This window comes from Scomber japonicus, chromosome 6 (assembly GCF_027409825.1).
Source record: "Scomber japonicus isolate fScoJap1 chromosome 6, fScoJap1.pri, whole genome shotgun sequence".
Taxonomy (NCBI): domain Eukaryota; kingdom Metazoa; phylum Chordata; class Actinopteri; order Scombriformes; family Scombridae; genus Scomber; species Scomber japonicus.
In genome coordinates, this window is record NC_070583.1 from 21,111,345 (window position 1) to 21,131,396 (window position 20,052).

General features: G+C 39.5%; 2 protein-coding genes across 4 annotated transcripts; both read left to right on the top strand.

Annotated features, from left to right (window-relative positions):
* Positions 1 to 1,187: 1,187 nt before the first annotated feature.
* On the top strand, positions 1,188 to 7,726 carry LOC128360129 (arfaptin-2-like). 3 transcript variants are annotated; one of them, XM_053320472.1, is made up of 10 exons: positions 1,188 to 1,533; positions 1,720 to 1,828; positions 2,771 to 2,879; positions 3,309 to 3,371; positions 3,919 to 4,068; positions 4,147 to 4,250; positions 4,457 to 4,678; positions 4,766 to 4,923; positions 5,018 to 5,192; positions 6,251 to 7,726. In XM_053320472.1, exons 2-10 carry the CDS (start codon positions 1,730 to 1,732, stop codon positions 6,404 to 6,406), a joined length of 1,236 nt encoding a protein of 411 aa, XP_053176447.1. In that variant the 5' UTR covers positions 1,188 to 1,533; positions 1,720 to 1,729; the 3' UTR covers positions 6,407 to 7,726. The 3 variants fall into 3 exon arrangements, with proteins under 3 accessions (XP_053176447.1, XP_053176448.1, XP_053176449.1); XM_053320473.1 differs by having other exon boundaries at positions 3,919 to 4,005; XM_053320474.1 differs by lacking the exons at positions 3,309 to 3,371; positions 3,919 to 4,068.
* Positions 7,727 to 9,716: 1,990 nt separating this feature from the next.
* Positions 9,717 to 18,827, top strand: LOC128359861 (FH2 domain-containing protein 1-like). Its single transcript, XM_053320183.1, has 14 exons — positions 9,717 to 9,748; positions 10,172 to 10,203; positions 10,680 to 10,939; positions 11,844 to 11,905; positions 12,527 to 12,629; positions 12,777 to 12,862; positions 12,949 to 13,049; positions 13,160 to 13,230; positions 13,321 to 13,428; positions 13,542 to 13,612; positions 13,707 to 13,824; positions 13,918 to 14,082; positions 14,159 to 15,047; positions 18,649 to 18,827. Exons 1-14 carry the CDS (start codon positions 9,717 to 9,719, stop codon positions 18,825 to 18,827), a joined length of 2,277 nt encoding a protein of 758 aa, XP_053176158.1.
* Positions 18,828 to 20,052: the final 1,225 nt, after the last annotated feature.

Sequence of the window (20,052 nt, forward strand, 5' to 3'; positions counted from 1 at the left end):
TCAGCGAGAAACACAGGACGCAACAATCCTTGTTTGGATAAGTCACACTCACAACATTTGAGGGGTTAAACACTGTAAGTTTTTCCACAATCCTGAAGTGGGCTGACACTTCACATGCTGCCATAACAGCTTCAATGCTCTTTGGTATTGATTTTACAAGTCTCTGAACTCTACTCGAGGGATTCAACACCATTCTTTCAGAAGATATTATCATTTGGTACTTTGATGATGATGGTGGAGAATGCTAACACACTGGTTGGAAATCTCTCATAGGTGCTCATTTTCACACTCATTAAACCATGCATTGACCCCTCATGCCCTATGGATGGGGCCAGTCCTATCTAGAAATGTTTCATCGTACAGGATAAGGGTCATCACTCAGAACAACTTTGCATTGATTTGCAGTGACTCCTCAGTAGGGGCGGAGCTAGGGGGTGGCTTTTGGGGCTGCAGCCCCAAATCTTTTTTTTTCTGTTGAAGTTTTTATAAAAATGACTTCAACCAACTGCTGACTGAATGTGAGTCAATTTACAACAATTATGATTTAGAGTGAAACTTACTGAGTGTTACTGAGTGAAATGTTAGGCTAATTAAACATTAATGTGATTCTGTTTTCCTTTTAATCTAATGCCTAATTTATTATTTTATCTCATTGTGCATTCTATTTGGAAATAGAACCAAAATAAATCACTACTACCACTAACGTTTGCAGTGGTCATGCAATGCTGTAAAATGAAATTCTGTGCAAGTGAACTATTAAAAAAAAAAAAAAACTCTGGCCCTGCTAGTCATTCCAGCAAAATATCCCCCACAGCATGACAGAGCCACCAGATCCCCTTACTATACAATATAACAATAGGGGTGAAGTATTCAGACCTGTGCTGGCTCTTCATTTAATTTGTCACTTGCCTGTAGATGCTTAATTATCTTTAATGAAGATACTAATGAGGGACAGCTGGATGTGTGACGTGTCAGATTGTATGTAACAATCAGACTCTGGTAATAACGAGCTGTCAGTGACATCTAGCGGTAAAAGGTGGTGCTGCAATTTAGGGATAAAGCTACGTCAGCACTGCACGACGTGGACGATAGAGGGGGAGGGGTGGGAGGTTGCGAGTATTATCCTTCAAAATATGAGCATGCAACCCCAGTACTCGCTTCCAGCCTCTCGTTAATCCAATAACACAAACAGAACTGCATGTAAAACACATTTAAATTAACGTATTTTGCTTTTAAAGCCCAGTTGAGCGTCTCGCAAAGCGATAAAAATAGCGCACAACTTTTATTTGGAAGTGGTACTGCTAAAGCTGCTGGCTGGCTGGATGCAGGGATTTTCTGGATGAGTTGCATGGGGAGCAAGCAGATGAACGTGAATGATAAACAACCATGGATGTAGCATTGGATTATAATATTTAAAGCCTTCCCGTCGTCATTATTCTACATTTTAACACTGTTGTCTGTGTGAAAAAACGACGGCTTGTTTCACCTTTCGCAAAAACTGGACCTGAGCCGAGATATCAAGCTGCTTCAGTGGTGAGAAGCTATCTGTCAAATAGTAGCTCACTAGCTAGCCTTAACATCAATGTAAGCAAGCTGTGTGTGTGTGTGTGTGTGTGTGTGTGTGTGTGTGTGTCAGTGTGGATTAGAAAGCTGAAGCATACTAGCATCAATTTGACGTGATGCCATCCTTATGTGACAATGTTTGGTGCTTTCTTCCAGAGATTTCATTATGGCAGACAGTATTATGAGCAAGGCTGCTACCATGGAGATCCCCATTAACAGCAATGGAGACACAGGGGCACTACCAGAGGATGACAGCTTGGAGCAGGTCAGTTTTTTTTTTCTCATCTCGGTGACAGTATCCTCCTTTTTTAATTCTGTGGAGCCTTTTCACTTGACAGCATAGTCCAGGACTAAGGCTGGGTAGGCCAGCAGTAACCTAACCATGCACAGGCCTGCAGCGTGTGTACAGTAGCTATAGACCACTATTATAATAACCTGCAACTGGGAATGACTGCATTATTTGCTTAAGAGGGAGTGACTATGGCATTAATTGATAGTCATATGAGCCTTTGCATCATCATCTTATGACTCATTCCAGTAAAGCCTGCATAAGTTCAATGGTGCATTTCTAACCTTTTCTCTACCTGCATTCAGAGCAGTCACAGAAAAGGTCATTAGACGGGCTTGAAAGTTATAGTATCGGTGGACTTACATGAATCATATGTCTGTCTGTGTGAGAATTGTGATTTGGATGGTTACCACATGCGGGTTGACTTAGATAACCCTGTTATATCTCTTATAAACAATGACATGAAACCTTTATTATTTCATATTTTAACTTTGACATGGTAAATGGACTGTACTTATATTATGCTTTTCTAGTCGTTATGACCACTCAAAGCACTTTTACATTACATCTGATTCACCCATTTACACACACTCATACACTGATGGAAGGGGCTACCACACAGGGGGTATATATCTTGCTCAAGGACACATTGACATTGAGGAGCCGGGAATTGAACCACCAAACTTCCAATGGTGGACAACCACTCTAACTCCTGAGCCACAGCCAGATGATGGATGATAGACAGTTAGATGCAGCCAATTCTATAAAAATTGAACTGAAAGTTGCTCAGGTATAGCTTATTGGCTCACAAAGATACTATGATAACATGATTGATTGTGCTTAACTATGCGGTTGATGTAAACTGTGAATATATAAGATTTTATATTTATTGCCAGTATTTTGTTGTAAATCTATCAGGACTTGCAGCAGGTGATGGTGTCTGGACCCAATCTGAATGAAACCAGCATTGTCTCAGGAGGTTATGGAGGACCTGCAGGGGGCATCATTCCAACCAGCACCATCAAAGGTACTGCTAGCAACCATGACTGCAATCCTCTACAGGTTTTGCTTTGGCTTTTATTTTTTACAGCACAGACAGACACAGCTTACGCCTCAAAGATACCACAAATTTAAAGGGTGCATTAAGTAAGAGATGTCAGGTTCATAGGATTGTCGATCAATACAGTTGACCCTGCAGTTCCTGACTTTTTATGGCTTTATTCCTGGCTTCAAACAGCCCACTTTGTGGTCCAATTTCTGTTTTGCAGGCTACTCTGAGCTGTGCCAGAGATCTGTCTGTGTTGTTGAAATCCTTCATTCACTGAAAGAGGTCGATACTTAATGCCCCTTTAAGACAGCATACTGAGTGCTCATCTTCCTTGTATTGAAATGTGTCACTAGAGAGCTGCTGACCTCTAGGCTCCTGGTTTATATTACAAACATCCATATCCCATAGGGCCTGCAATTCGCCTCAACCCTGAGTATCTGGACAGAAGACGAGCCCCTGCTCCTGGACCAGGTGGCTGTGTATTCTGAAGACCTTTTTTCTTTTTCTAAGTTAAACTTTTATATGTTGGTCTGTTCTGGCCCGTTGTAGGTTTTGGTATTGCTTGACAAAAGGAGTTGTATGCGACCTTGCTTGTACCTCTTCAACTCACAGCTTCAGCTACAAGAAATGTTTTGGCAGCTTTTAAAATAAGGGATGCACTAACCTGACGTTACAGGGCTGTACCTTGAAATGATGTCTGATGAGGATGTCTTCTTCTTACGTACTGTGAAATGCACTTTGGATGACTGTTGTGTCATTGCTTGCTACTTACCTTTCATCACATTGAGTCCATTTTAACCATTTCTTTTTAGTATCCTGCATGAGAAGCCTGCATGATGGATTATTTCAAAACCACAACTTACTATGTTTCCCCCACCATGCAGCCTAACATTTTCCTTTCAGTCTTCACACTCTTGTCGTTCAGCTGCATATTTCACTGCCAAGCTTTTCTGACACATATTTCACTGCCATGTCTTCCTCTCACCCGCACTCCTTTTCATCACCATGCTCATTTCAGACATTCGCATGAAATCGAGGGGTGCTAACTTGCCTAGAAGCCAATCTGCAGCCAGTCGACTTGCCCAACACAGAGACCAGCATCCAGGTATCACCAGGCTCATCGCCATATCCATGCTCATAAGACCCATACAATTTCTGTCAAACTCAGGTTGGTCAACGTTGATAGGATAATATGCGTTCAAGTGAGTAAGTAAACTGCTTTTTTTTTTTCTTGTTTCGATTTTAGGGTCCTCAAACCATAACGCTTGCAATTCAACTGAAGAACTTTCTCGGGGTGTAGCAGTGGAGAAGTTGGATAGTGTAAAGAAATGGGGCATTAACACATATAAGGTACTGTACTTTTCTTTTTTAGTCTTTCAAAAGCTGATGAAGATGGATAGATAAATAGATTTATTCTTTAGGTTTTTTTTCTTATCTTACACTTATGTCAAAAAACATCTGTGACCGTCTAACTATTTTTGCTGTGCTGTAACTTCATGAGATCCCCATGTTGAGTTTAATGTAATCTCTTTGTCTGTATTTACTACCCAACACAGTGTACCAAACAGATGTTTTCAGAGCGGTTTGGTCGAGGTTCACGGACAGTAGATCTTGAACTGGAGGCTCAGATTGATGTCTTAAGAGACACCAAGAGCAAGTATGAAAACATCCTAAGTCTGGCAACTGCACTCATTAATCATTTTCAGTGCATGGTGCAGACACAACAGGCTCTTGGAGACACTTTCACTGACCTCAGCCAGAAGTCCCCAGAGTTACAGGTAGAGTGTTGTCCACTCCACACACACCCCCACCCCCCACCTTCTTTCATTAAATAGGCATGTAAAACATATGTGTTTTTTTTGCAGGACGAGTTTGGGTATAATGCAGAAACTCAAAAGCTTTTGTGCAAGAATGGCGAGGCCCTGCTCGGTGCCATCAACTTTTTTGTAGCCAGTGTCAACACCCTGGTTAACAAAACAATGGAAGATACACTGATGACCATTAAGCATTATGAAAATGCAAGGTAAGAAAGGTCCTTTAAACAAAACCTCCGTTGAATGTTGTGCCTGGATTGTGAAAGTCTTTGGCTGACAACTGCTTTCTATTTTTACATGCAGACTTGAGTTTGATGCCTACCGTTCTGATCTGGAAGAGCTGAGTTTGGGCCCAAGGGATGCCGCTGCCATAGTCCGCATGGATATGGCCCAGCACGATTACCAAATCCACAGAGACAAATATGAACGGCTGCGTAGTGATGTAACCATCAAACTCAAATTCCTAGAGGAAAACAAGGTTTGTATGTTGTAGTCAGTTACATTCCTGTGTTCAGACTTTCCTCAGACTTTCACATACTACCTGAATGACTTCAAGTTTCATAAAAAAACCCATTTAAGATTAGCCTGGCTAACACCAGACCGTGTCTCAGTCTCATGTGAGATTGAGGTAGGGTCTTGCGAGGAGCCGTTCATTTCCTCGTATTTGAGGTGGGATCAACGAATGTCAATCAAATGCTTCTGTACACTACTGGACAAACTTACAGCCAATCATCCTTTTTATGACGGTTTTTGTTCTATTTTCAAAGTGAACTTGCCTTCCAATTTATTTAGCACACAATCTATTGCTGCTTTGAACAGTTGCTACACCTCGTGGCTGCCATGCTGGATGTAAACAGAGTCACTCTACGGTCGTCATTGCCTTGAGCCCGCCTCCCCGTTCTGTGATTGGTTCCCTACCTCAGGCGAAAATTTTGTCTTTGGTGGCTTTGCTAACTTTCTGAGCGAAGTAGAATCTTGCTGGAATGAGAGCATGGGTATACCCAGGCTAATTTAAGATTGTATTTGGCTAAATTCTAAAATCTAAACAAGTTGGGGGATTATATCAAGAATAGGTGGAGCATTGTTTGGTGCATTCCAATCAATCATCTCTTCATCTCACATCACACTGATTGATTGAATAGGTTACACTGTATTGTTAAATAGATTGAGTGTTAACCATAGTTATTGCAGAAAGAGTGAGAGAAAGTCAATGTGTCAATTTTGTCAAAGTAAATTCATACCTGTTTTATAGATTTAGTTTAATTTTTGCAAGAATTGCTGTAAAACAAAGATAATGATCAACATAAGTTGCAGGCTGTAAGACTTTCCATGCCTTAAAATATCTTAAAGCCTGCTAGACACTTGGGAATACATTCCAGAGGAATGTGAAAATTGTTTATAGACTGATCCTCTTGAATCTAATCTGAGCAGTGAGTTAATGTTGTCTTAATAAACATCCAGTGGCTGTGTGTTCCTGTAAACACTTGAAAACTGTGTTCGTAATGGCTGACTTTTCCCTCTTCTTTTTACTTCAAGGTGAAGGTGATGCACAAGCAGCTGCTCCTCTTCCACAATGCTATCTCAGCTTATTTTGCTGGCAACCAGCAACAGCTGGAACAAACTCTTATACAATTCAATGTGAAGCTAAAGCCCCCAGGATCAGACAAGCCATCCTGGCTGGAGGAGCAGTAAGGAGCTCAGGGTCCAGCTGGTGAAGATGTACAATGACACACTGGTCAGTGAAGAACTTGAGATCGCTGTTAGATGGACAAGAAGAAATCCATAAAGGATTATATTGTAGGATCAGTAGAGAACAGTAAGGAAAAACATGAGAGATCAAGTTTGTATTGTTTTTCAATATCACTTGTTTTACATAGATGGTACAAGGGTTTCATTTGTATTTAGGGTTTTTTGTTAAGTCAGAAAATGACCTCTTCTTACTTTATTTTTCTTTTGGTAGCACAATCATTTACATGTATATATCTTCTTATATATGTACAGTATAGTCTACTATTGTGGGAATATCCGTTGGCAGTTTTGCACATGCATTGTTTTCTTGTTTTTTTATGTTGAATTATTTTTAATATTTCATGGAATATCATATGGGAGGATTTCCACAAAGTGGATTAGCAAATTAGCGGGATAATGTCAGAAATATTATGAAATATCCTCTGAAATGGTATGTGTGTTTCTTGGGTATGCATGACTGAATCAGATTCTTAAACTTAATATTTGTGTTTAAATCGGCGTCACCAGGATATAGCATTATTCTCAAAGTTATCTCACTATGTTTCTAATCTTGCTCTGTGTAATACCTTCCTCAATGGTCAGTTTACATGTAAAGAAGGGAAAATATATACTGTAATATAGTGATTTTCTCTTAATATACAATCAAGTAATTAGTTTGAACACCTAAATGTTGGGTTCTTTATGAATCCAGCACAGTTACAACTCAAGAGTTTACAGACATTCAAAATGCAAACACGCTTCATAATCAGATGTAATATGTTTAACAGTAACATCTCAAATGATAAATTCAAACATTTCAGATCTCATAATGAAATCAAAATGCACAACAACCAAGCTTTGACATTTTTTGTGGAAGGTGCCCTTGTACAACTATTTAAAAAAAAAAAGACCTTTGCGACACTGCAGTTCTGTTTTTGTTGTCTCAATTTTTACAACACAAACAGTGAATGGGAATACTAGCTTAGGATACAAGTTCCAGTATCTCTTCAAGGACAGAATGTATGAATATGTATGCATATTCATGTATCTTATTTTGTGTTATTTATTTACCAATCTGTAACATAACACTGTATGTTACGTAAGTTGTCTTTTAAGTCCTAGTCAGCTGATTGTCTTTGTCTTGTTCTGCATTTCCAATAAAGTCTGCTGGATGTTTTGTTCCACTTAACTGTGCCGTTGACACAAATGTGTCATTTTGATATGGAAAGCTTTCACAGAGTATGTAGAGAAAACTCACAGCTGGTATGTAATATGTATGGCACAATTAATTATGTACATGACAATACAGAATGATATATCTCTAACGTGTTTTCCATGTGGTATTCATTCATTTCACTGAGGCGTACTTTCATTATTTAAAGTCTAATTCAGGTTTTAAGGCATATGTTAACATGCTTTTGTGTTTCTTTATTGCTTCATTTACTCCCGCCAGTGTTTACACCATATTGACCTTTCACAGCATCAGAGAACATTGCAAACATTGCACTTTGTTCCAGTCTTTTTCCCATAGTTAGTCTTTATATTAAAAGTAAGTGACCAACTGGAAAAAGATGAGGTGGTTGACCTACTGTATTACTATTTTTAACTCTTGTGTGTCTCAAGTTTATCTCACTGATTTAGTTTCAGATATTGTATGCAAATAATATGTATACCACTATTTATGTGTATTGCAGCACATGGAATGGGCATGACAGAGTAGTGAATGGGAATACTGAACACATGAAACCACATGCACCTTTAGCCAACCTTATACAAGTCTCAGTTCCTCTTAACCCTCCTGTTGTCCTCGAGTCAAGGAAGGAAGAAGGAAAGAGAGAGGAAGGAAAGAAAGAAAGAGGGAGGAAGGACAGATGGAAGGAAGGAAAGAAAGGAGGGAGGGAGGAAACAAGGAAAACAGACGTCAATTTGACCCGGGAGGACGACACGAAGGTTAAAGGAACATTTTTCCACTTTTGTGTTATACTGGAGTTCTCCTCATGTTGCATTAGCTCATAGATAAGGAAAAAGTACTTGAAATTCAATAAGGCTAGACTGGTTTGTTGTATGTTCACAGGGCAGCAAAGAGTAGCTTAAACAAGTTAGATGTTTCTTTTTGTAGGTGTGCAGCAGTTAAAACATACCAACATAACAGATGAAACACTAAAACCAAAGATGTGTTATGATGATGCCATTTATTCATAAACCTGTCTGAAAAGAGCATATAGGCCTACATGTTCTTAGATCAAATACAGTGTATCGGATTAAAGCACTTAATTGACCCAGTAAACACATCTAATCTCCTCTATTGTTAAACTATTGAAATGTCTGAGTCCTTATCTAGAGATGATATACAGCACAGAGTGGTCGCATATTTTTCTGACTGTCTTAAGTCTTTGATACAGGTCAATCCCTTTAGTCGTCTGTGGATATGTATATGCAGCCATTCTGTTATAATGCTTTCAAGGTACATGACTGGTACAAAATCAAGATAAAAGGTAGAATGTAACGTAGGCCTAATTTTTATTTCGAAATGAAAAATGAGACCACAAATTAATTGTTTTTTAAAGGAACATCTACTGTAGTTCTTCACTGTTGTTAGAACTTTAAAAAAGCTTAAAGCTACAAAATGAAAATTAGTAATTTGAACAAGTTACTCAGAAAAATGAGTGAGCACTAATTGGGCATTTAGAGTCCTTCTGCCTCACTTGCCATTGCATAGATAACCCAATGAGTTGCATTCAAATGTATCTAGGGAATTGCTATCTTCCTTATCAATTTGGGACAGAGTTGAAGTTCTTGCTGTTAAATAACTACCCTGCAGCAAAAAGGCAGACTGACCTAAAGCCAATCAAAGTTGGTCCAATAGCTTAATGTTTAACCATAGCAGAATGTTGCCTATTGTTTAACGGTTTTAACCACACACCCATTCATTCATTAATTCACGGATTTGCTTATTTGTTTTTTCCCACGCAACTGATAAAAAAAAAAGAAATCAAGGCAATTATAAACACGAGCTGTGAATAGACAGAATGATTAAGTAGTAGTTTGTAGTTTGTTGTAGGCTGAAGTGGTAACCGACTACAAAGGCTTTAAAGAAATCCATTTTCTCTCTCTATCAGTCAATCACGCTGGACGAGTCTATAAATCCTCTGGACTGTTAACGTGACCATTTCATGACAGCAGGACAGAAAACGCAGCGAGGCCACAAACTCCAGCCAACAAGCCCTTAAATCCCTGAGTTCCTGCTGACAGGAAGGTGTGGGCTGTCATCGACATGATTTACCTGGGCGTGTCTTTAACATGCAGGTAAAAGTTTCGACACTGTAGTTCTTACGCTATCCTGGTTGTGTCAACTCGTGATGGGAAGTTTCAGGATAAAGGAATAAGACTGAAAAAAGGGACGAAATGAGGATAAAAGTTGCAACTGAATAAAAACAAAGGTAAGTTGTCATTTTACTAACTGATCTTTACCTGATAAGTGATAATAGACCTACTGTTAGTAGCCTATATTAACAAATGGTGGTTGGTTTTAGAAGTGTACTTAAGGTGGATAAGGTCAGTCAAATGCACTTAAACGCCATTTTCCATTCGAATACAGCAGGGCTTAATGTGGTGTCAAATAATAAGATACTAGTAGGCTATAACTGGACTATGAATAGTCAACTGCAATGAATTTAATATAGGTTATACAGTAACTATTTCATTATGGTGTCTCCCCTGTCCCTGTAGCTACTATGATAATCCTGTAACAAGTTGTGGCTGTAAGGATAGATTTGACATTAGATATATTAGATTCATGTTTTGTCGATCTATCATAATGATTTTCTTACATTTTGACAACCCTTTAGAAAGATTACGGTTACATTTGAGGTACTATAGAGGAAGTTTTATCCTTTGTGTTTTATCCACTGTGGCTGACATTTGTAGTGTCCATTTGTAACTCTGACCCCACCCTGTTTTATTTCTTTCAGTCTGAATACATCACCCTAACTCTGATGACATTTTGAACTAGTTACACCAGGAAAACGGCTGCACCGCATTCACATAAAAACATCCGCTTATATTTCATTGTAAGACTTTAATCCTGCCATTATGTGTAACTGAAACCATGACTGCATCCCGAGCCTTCTGAGAGGTTCCTGTTAAAAGATGCAACCAGGAGGTCCTCCAGCTCCACCACCACCACCACCACCACCACCTCCACCTTTACCCCCACCACCTCCTCCACCACCTCCAGCCCTACATGGCCCAGGCCTCATTACCAGGGGGGAGCACCGGCGCTCCAGGATGCGCAATTTCAACTGGGAAACCATTCCCAAACACACCGTGATAGGAAAGCACAACATCTGGACAGTAGATAAACCTGATGGGGAATATGAGCTGGACACTGATCGCATGGAGGAACTGTTCAGCCACAAGCAGGGCCAGCAACAACTTAAGGCCCTGAATCGCCAAAGCTTTAGGGGCATGCAAACTGCTGCCTCAGGAGGGGAAATGGTAAGTACAACCAACCAGAGTGTAGTGTCCCACTTTGCTGAATCTGAGTGACACTTTAACCCAGAGAGTTTGTAGTAATAGGTTGAGATAAACAGGAATTATTCTTACAGTGTTTACCTCAGATCAAAACCAAAAACTCTACTGTAGCAGACTCTCTGCAAGACCCAAAATATGAATAATGATCTGTTTACAGTCATTCTGCACATACCATAACTAAATAATCCATGTAATTTACAGGGAATAGCCAAAAGTATTAAAACATTGCTGTTGTACTAGACATCATTTTGTAAAACGTAACAGATTATTTTCAAACTCATTGTAAGGGCAGCAAAGTAATTGGTTTATTTGAACATGGCATTTCCAGGATAGTTATAAACACTATGATGTAATATCTCAGGGACATTGTGTTTTGATTTACAATACAGGGGTGGAGTCTCATTATTTGTTATGTGTTTGCCAAAGGAAGGTATAATTATGGTCTTATACAGCATTATTCTACATAGTAGCTCTCCATATTCAAGCTTCAGTTAAGTAGTCAAAACAACCAGAAAGAAAGACTTTCATCTCATATTTTTTTTATCTGACAGCTCAATTACTTTTGTAGATACATTGAGGTCAACATATGTCTAAAAGTCTCAAAAGTGGGTAAAAAGATGTTACTTACATTTTATTTTCACCTATGTACTTGCAAGAAAGACTGAGAAAATTCATCACTGATGCAAAATGTTATATTTTCCCTGAGTGTTCAATTCAATCAACTGGGATTCTTAACCTTTGGAGTCAGCTGTCTGTTTGCAAAGCTAAAGTATCTGCAATACAAAAGTCACTGCTCGAGCCAATAGTGAGATTATCTTGGCAACTGACAAACTGATTATATCCAGGTCTGTTCTGTTCCCACTCCTAGGTTTCCATCCTCAGCTCCAAGCAGAGCATGAACATTGGAATTTTCCTTAAGCAGTTCAAGCGGTGAGTCAGTGGTAGTATTCTTAAGATATTATTGCTTTTGCTCAATTGTCTTTACAAGTTGCACTGTAAAATAACAAATGATGAAGCAGACAGATTAGTGCAGAACACGATGCCTCATACTCATAGATATTTGAAAGCCAGCATGTCCTGGCACGTCTAATCCACACTGCTCTACAGCCCTAACAGGTTACCTCCCTGACGTAGCCTGCAGAGATAAATATATTGCTTCAGGCTATTTAGCATATGCAACAGATCTAACAGGAAATGAATGATGGCCAAAAGCATTTACACATGGAAATGTATCCAACAGCAAAATAGAATATCTACAAAGTGATCTATCATTTTCTTCAGCTATTCATGGCTACTGTATTTTTCTCCAAACATGTGCAAACGTGTGAAAACATGTTTTCTCTGCTCCAAACACATCTTGTCATTTCTTGTACAGCATATGTTTTCCTGTGTATTGAAAGTGTTGCTGTTTTCACAAAACTATTTGAACTGGTAGAGGCTTGTGTGTGTGGGCAGCCCAAGCCTTCCTAAGATGTACAAAGTAATAAGTCCCAACCCTAAAGAAAAACATCAAGATCTGAACACACCATATCTCTCCACCTCTATCCACAGGCCTGTAACAGACATGATTGAAGAAGTGAAATCAGGAAATGCTCTCAGTTTTGGTTCTGGGAAACTGAGGGAGCTGTGCAAGATGCTGCCAGATGAAGGGGAGGTACTTGTGACAGCTGTTCATTTAAAAAAAAAATGCTTACGTGTTATGTTAATATCACAATCATGTTTCTTTTAAATTTACCTCATAAAAAATAAAATCTGATTTTAAAATATGTGGGCTTTTTTTCGGCTCTTTCAATGGATTCAGGTGAAACAGCTGCTGAGTTTCAAGGGTGACCAATCTGCACTCCCTGATGCAGATTTGTTTATGTTATTGCTGGTCAAGATTCCCAGGTGAGATATCTGATTGTCATTGCATATATTGCACATGTTTAATGTCAGTGGTGGTTTACTAATGATACAAACTTTGTGTCTGTTAGTTATGAAGTGCGTGTCAGCAGTTTGGTCATGAAAGAGGAATTTTTCCCGTTGATGGATGAAATGAAAGAATTCATTTGTACTTTGACAACTGCTGCAAAGGGTATTTTTTGGCTGATTTGAACAAGATAATACCCAGAACATATTTTGACTTAAATTAAAGTTTTAAACTCATTTAGACTGGGAATTCATCACATTTGTATCTTCTTTTAGAACTGTTGGATTCTGATCATCTTCATTCTGTCATTCGGCTGGTACTGAAGACTGGAAATTACATGAATGCTGTAAGTACATGATACGCGATAGTGGATCCTTGGATGACTTTCCACCATGTTTGTGTGTTTCTCAGTCTCATTCTCTTGATTTGATCACAGGGTGGCTATGCTGGCAGTGCAATTGGCTTCCGAATGGCTTCTCTGCTGAAGTTAGTGGATACCAAAGCAAACAAACCCGGAATGAATCTCATGCATTATGTTGTGATGGCAAGTAGCTTTAATTACATTGATCTAACTGCAATGTATTTTGTTAGTTTTTCTGTTTCTAAAGATATGTTTGTAAAAAGTCATTTTTATACAAACTGTCATGTTCTACACAGCAAGCTCACAAAGCTGATATGGCCCTGCTTAGATTTCCAGAACAACTCAAACACATTGAAGCTGCAGCAAGGTAAACATTTTCATTTTTAAGGCACTCAGTTTATTTCAACCTTGTTTTTATTTGCTTTACCATCATAATCTATCTTTTTCCCTCATACTTTTAGAATAAATAAATGTGACATTGAAGCAGAGTTTCAAAGACAGATAAAGAAAGTACAAGATGCCAAAGCAAACACATTGAAGCAGGAAGACCTAAAAGCTCAGATGGAGGATTTTCTAAAGGTATGGAAGCCTTTTGTTCGTGTGACTCAGCCAGGTTTATGTGGTTATAAATGGTAATTACATGTCCTTCTGTTTTAATTGGGCTCTATTTAGGAGGCTGAGGTCTGCTTGGCAGAAACGGAGGCAGATCTTAAGGAACTGCAGTCAGTGAGTGACTCAGTGGCAGAGTATTTCTGTGAAGATCCCAGCAAGTTCAAACTGGAGGAGTGTTGCTCCATTTTCAAGTCTTTCTGTGAGAAGTTTATGCGAGCAATGCAGGTAAGAATATGTACTGGTTTTCCTTCAATTAGGTAAAAAAATATCCTGCTTCCATTAACTGTGAAATTTCCTGCAGGAAAACAAGGCCCGAGAGATGGCAGAGTTGAAGCGAAGACACAAAGACAGATTGGAGAATGCTGCTAAGCGCAGGTCCACAGCTACATGCTCCAGTAGAGACAAAGAAATGGATGGTATTGCATTGGAGTCCATGTTACAGAACTTCCTTACCAATCGTGTCTCCAGGAGAAGATCAGGACGGCCCTCATCCACTTATGGAAGCCCGACAAGTAGCAGTCCCAACAATGGGAGCCTGTCAGAAATTACCTCTCAGACAAACCTACCAACTGGTAATCAAAATAAAGGAAGCCTTTTTAGGGTTAAGGAGATGAGCAGAAAAGAGTGGAATTCAGCAGGTGAACTCACAGGGAACTCTTCACAAAACAACACAGAGTCTAATAGCAAGGACAATAAGGCAAAAGATGGCATCCCACATGAGAAGATGAAAACTCCTGGAAAAGGGGACTCTGTTGGTATTACAAACCCAGCCAGTAAGATCCCCAGCACTTCCTTCCCAGACAAATCTTTCTCAGCCCCCACTGAGGATGATGAGGAAGATCTACAGGACAATAATGAGGCAGAGGCCCAAAAGTTGCGTGAAGCATCAAAGAAAGTTTTGCGGTTTCAGAACAATGTCAGTTCAGGCAGAACAGGCAGTGTCTCATCTGGAGAATATTCGCTGGAAAATCAGAAATCTCCTGGTGCAAATAGTGCCTTACCTCGTCAGTGCACCTTCGATGAGGAGACACAGATGTATCCTGGAGACCCAACCAACGAGGACTTGGTTAAATTTTTGCTCAATCCACAGTCCCCCTCAAAGCGTAACCTTGGCCGCCGCCATACTCTACCTACCAAGGTCGCTAAAAGGGAAGAGGAAGAGGAAGACAATCTGTGGGTTCAGCCTTCAGGTAGAACTGCTAATCCTACAGAAAGAGATACAGGGATACAGCAAGTAGAGAGTGCTGGTCACAACTCAAATCAAGTGTTTGATTTTACTGACCCCTCTGACAAATTGGGTGCCTCAAACCAGAGTTCTCCATCAGCAGAAAGAATAAGCAAGCCGAATGTTTCTCTAACCCATACTCCAGCAGCAGATGGAGGGCCTGGGGAACAAAACCAAGAGGGCAAATCAGCAGAGTCCACAAGCACCCACAACAGTCCGCAGATAAATAGTGAAAATACTCCCCCTAAAATGGCATGGATTAAGACTGAAACCTCTGGACTATTTTTTAGCTTTTTTAAACGGCTTGGAGATATGAGCAAACAACAGAACAGTAAGGAAACGGTCCATAAGGGCAGTGGTTCTGGTGTATAGTTGTTGAAAGTTTTTAAGTCAGGAAAATAGACATGTAAACGTGGTGTTATTGTATGTGTAAGTTTTGTAAGTTATATGTCTACGTGGATTCAGAGGTTATAAAGAGACAGAGAAGGTTCTAGGAATGTGTTTGGGAATGTTTTTGGTGAGGAAAGGTCATTATGTATGTTGTACCACTAGATGGCAGTATATAACAGTAATGTGGTAAACTGTTGCTCAGAAAGTAGGGGTGTTGCTTATGTCCATGCCTTGTGTATATTGTCTAGTCAACAAAAGAAGGATAGGCACTCTCAATGTAAACCATTGTTTTCTTAATTTCTATCTATTCCATGCATAATAATATTCCTTTGACAATATGATATTGTCTTCATCAAGTGGAAAATTTGGTTAACACTGGAGCGCAGCAGTGAGTGCTCTTTGTTTGGATTAAAATGCATTAGCCTAAAAATAGTATTGAGACAATAAAAACAATGTTGAGTATACGTGAGTATAGAGAAATGAAACTGTATTAAAATTTTGTTTTATTATTTTTGATACATTGAGATATGACTACATGTACTGTCTGCTTAAATACAATATAGTTATTTTTCAGTTCCATGGTGATGAACATCTTTGTTTTCTGCCTCTTTGTTATCCTCCTCTGTTGTCACAGAAGTGCATCAAAAATGCAGATGGCTGTGGATGCTTTCAGGGTCTTACTCAATTCAGCCATTGTTTTGGACCTAAATGGGTCAGTGTTACAAAGGCAGCCTGTATCTGAGCAGAGCTGAACTATGGACAGCCAGTGACAAAGTGAAGAGTGCTGATCTTAAATTAACTTCAGAAGAGGAAAATATTGTTGAAGAGCCAACACCTTCTGGTCTATTATGATGGAAAGTACCAGCCTCCCTTTTTACTACATTGTACGTGGTAGCAATGCCAGGCTGTACGACTCCAGTGTTTCTACAAGCTAGGAGTGGACTTGGGGTGTCAGTCAGACCACAGTTTGGGCCAATAAATCTAGAAATTAAGAATATAAATTCAAACAAGTATAAGGCTTAGCAGTTGGTACTAGAGTTAGTAGAATGATCTTTTCAGGACTACGCCCTGCTGTCTGACTGAAGTGCAACTATGATGTAATCCAATGAGGGTGACCCTTTGCTTTAGTTGTTTTTAAGAAACACCATTGGAGTAATATTTTCTTTCTTCATGATAAATTATTATGAGGCTTAAAATGGATAGCTAAATAAATTATAGATAAAGAAATAATATTGTCAGCAAATGGTGAGTTGTCAAGATTTGTCTTTGTAATTTGATCTCTTATCAGTTAGAGCAGTAAAAAAAAAAGAATACCATGAGTTTCAGTGAGAATCGCAGAAGTGTCCAGGTCCTAGTACATTGTACATTATAACATATTCACAATTAGAAAATAAACCACATAACTATACTACCATGCTTGTGTTGTGTGATGACACTGCATTCTTTAATATTTAAGGGTCCTAAACCAGAGGTCTTACAGTTAATATACTATTTTGGAGTCATTCTTAGGCTCATTTTTGTCAATACACTTGTGATGGGTTTGTGTTGAGGTATATGAATTCTTACACACTAGAAATATAGTGCTATTTCATGCTCTTTTTCTAAATGTTCTTCTTAGGCTCATTTTGTGTTGTGTATAAACATAGCATACATACATACAATCACTATCAATCAATCAATCAATCTTTATTTGTATAGCGCCAAATCACAACAAAGTTATCTCAAGGCACTTTACACATAGAGCAGGTTCTAAACCAAACTCTTCAGGTTTTAACTTTAAAGAGACCCAACATTCCCACATGAGCAAAAATGCAGTCATCAATATGATGAAAGGCTGCACCATAATTATATAATTATATCTGCTGAAATTTTTACTTCATTAAGTGTGGGACCTGTTTTATCAATGGGATAACATGGCATTTCTATGTAGGAGATTGTACCTTTTTACTAGATTGAATATTTTTCTACCTATTTATCTTTCATCTGTACACACTATAATATGTGCTGTAGGTGTTATCTAGGTAATGTATGTATTTCCAAGTAACTGCATGCCCTGGCAGTTATTTGTTAATACAGCAAGCCGTGAAGAATATATTTTCAATAAATAAAAGGATAGCTTAATAAATTTTAAAAATCACACATTCTTGGTAAATTTGACATATTGTAATGATGTTTTATTTGATAAAATGTATGAATATGTGATTCATTCATTTTTATTCTTCAGTCATCAGTGACAGTCCATCAGTTACCTTCAGCAACTCTCACTATTGTGTGGCCACCTCATGGCTGCTGCTGCTGCCAGATTGCAGCAGCCATCTTGACTGAACTCCAGTGGAAGCAGTCTCCATGGCAACTCCACATTGCAGAGTAAAACCCAGAGATGACTGTGTTTGCCCCTCACCCAAAGCCCCACCCCCAACAAACTCCCTACCACCTGCACCACCACACAAGCCTCACACAGCGAATCCACGTTACAATACAGAGCCACATTTCCATTCATCCCTTTCTGTCTTCTTCCCTATCATTAGTTTTTCCCTAGCACATCACATAGTGCACTAGCACATAATAATTAAGCTATTTGACCTGTTTATGTATTTTTCTGTATGTGTGGCAGGAAGGGTGCAATCCTGTATTGTATAATGACAATAAGGGTGAACTTTGGATTAAATTATATTGTCCAATCCCCACTTTTCCCACAAATAAACCTCAAAAACAAAAACAAAAAACCTATTTATGCCTGCTGCAGACAGGTTGTATTATTCAATATTACGGCAGACTCATCAAGTGCCCCGGCCCAACCCCCATCCCCACCTGAATCCACCCAAGTAACTGTATCAACCACTCCATAAGAAGCAGGACACCCCTGCATTTTGCACACACCCATCACTCTGCCTTCCCCCACACCCTTTCATTTCCCTGTCATCATAGACTCTACATAGTAATCAGTTATTTCCCTGTTTACACTAACATTGTAAAGACACTGAGGCCTCATGAAGAAAATTTGAAGAAGCAGTGATATGAAACATGCAGTGAATTTGTGGATTACAATACTGCAGATTTTACCTTATTTGTTTAATTCATGGGTGTATTCCTTTTGTCTTTACACCCCAATAATTCTAAACACCCTAATAATTCAAACCCCAGTGGTAATAAACTCCATCCTTTGTCCTTTTAAGGGGAAATGGGCCGTTTCTATGGAAGCCAAACCCCTTTGCACCAGACAGACTGTATCCCTCAGTCAGTTCCTGAGATTTTGTCTAATTTGCATATTCCCTGCCCCCTCCATATGCTATTGGGTTCTTCAGCTCCTCCCATTAACCGCCTGACCAATGCTGCATGTAAGCCACACCTCTAATCTCCTCCTTTCCCCTTCGCCTCTTCCTTACTGTCCCCTTCTTCTCCCAGACAGACCCTGCCCTTTCCTTTCTGTCGCCCAGTCTGTGGATTCTGTTGTAGAGGATTGGGACACTTACAATGGGAAGCTTTCTCTACGGCCTGCAATGCTGACACTCCACTCCCTCCTGCTGGGAATTCATGTGAGTACAATCTGGCCCCACTCACCCCTTCATTCCTTTCTGTATCGTATTTCTGCTCTCTGCTCTCGTTTGTGCCATTATCTTGAATCCTCAGTAATACAATGGCTGGGATGAGAGCAGATGAATAATTGATTGCTACGTCCCATCCAGCATCTGTGCACTGCTATATAACAGAGGGGCTGTATAGTTAACCATGATGTCATCTCTGTTATGATGTATTTTTTTTTATTGTTTCTATTCATCTGCCATGAAAAACGTAAGGTAAACGCATTTTACTTTATGGACATTTAAGAGCAACTGTTGCACTAAAACAATACTCTACTGCTCTGATTCTTTTATTGCTTCCTCAACCAGCCCACACACTTCTCCATTTTAGCTTTTAGGCGGCCCTGGCTGCCAGCTCTGTAGCAGGTGGGCATGCATCTTTGCTGCAGTCTGAGGGCTGGGCTCTGTAATCAAGCATACATGCTCTTTTGTTTAGGGGATTAAGAGATCTTTCATTGGTTTTCTGATCTGAATTTGTATGGGGGTATAATGCCGGGAAGAGCCACATGTGAATCATCGTGATGTTTGCTTATGTCACTCTCAATGACTACTTGTGTGGCATTGTACTGCAGCAACAGCAACAGCCAATGCATCATTTTCACACCTCTGGCCTGGACTAAGAGCCGATGGTTCTGTGTTTTTTTTTATTTTTATTGATTAGTCTTTTGTTCTGAAGCATGGCTCTCTCAGTGTTAAACTATCTTAGCAGTCACATGTTCAATGCGGGAAGGTGATGGAAACGTTTGGCAGATTATGCTCTGCTGCCTGCCTGCTATGGTTCACAGCAAGGTTGCAGACATCCTCCTGGATGCTGTGACTGAGGGCAGATACTTAGCAGGGGGTTACATGTGTGAGTCTGTGCTACATGATTGCATCATCTTGTACTTGGAGTCTTGAATATTATGTTGCATGCTGTTTAGGTAGACAAGGCCAGCAGCATGTGTGGAAGGACTGTGGTATAGACATAGACAGGATGCTATGTTGGCTGTACCATTACAC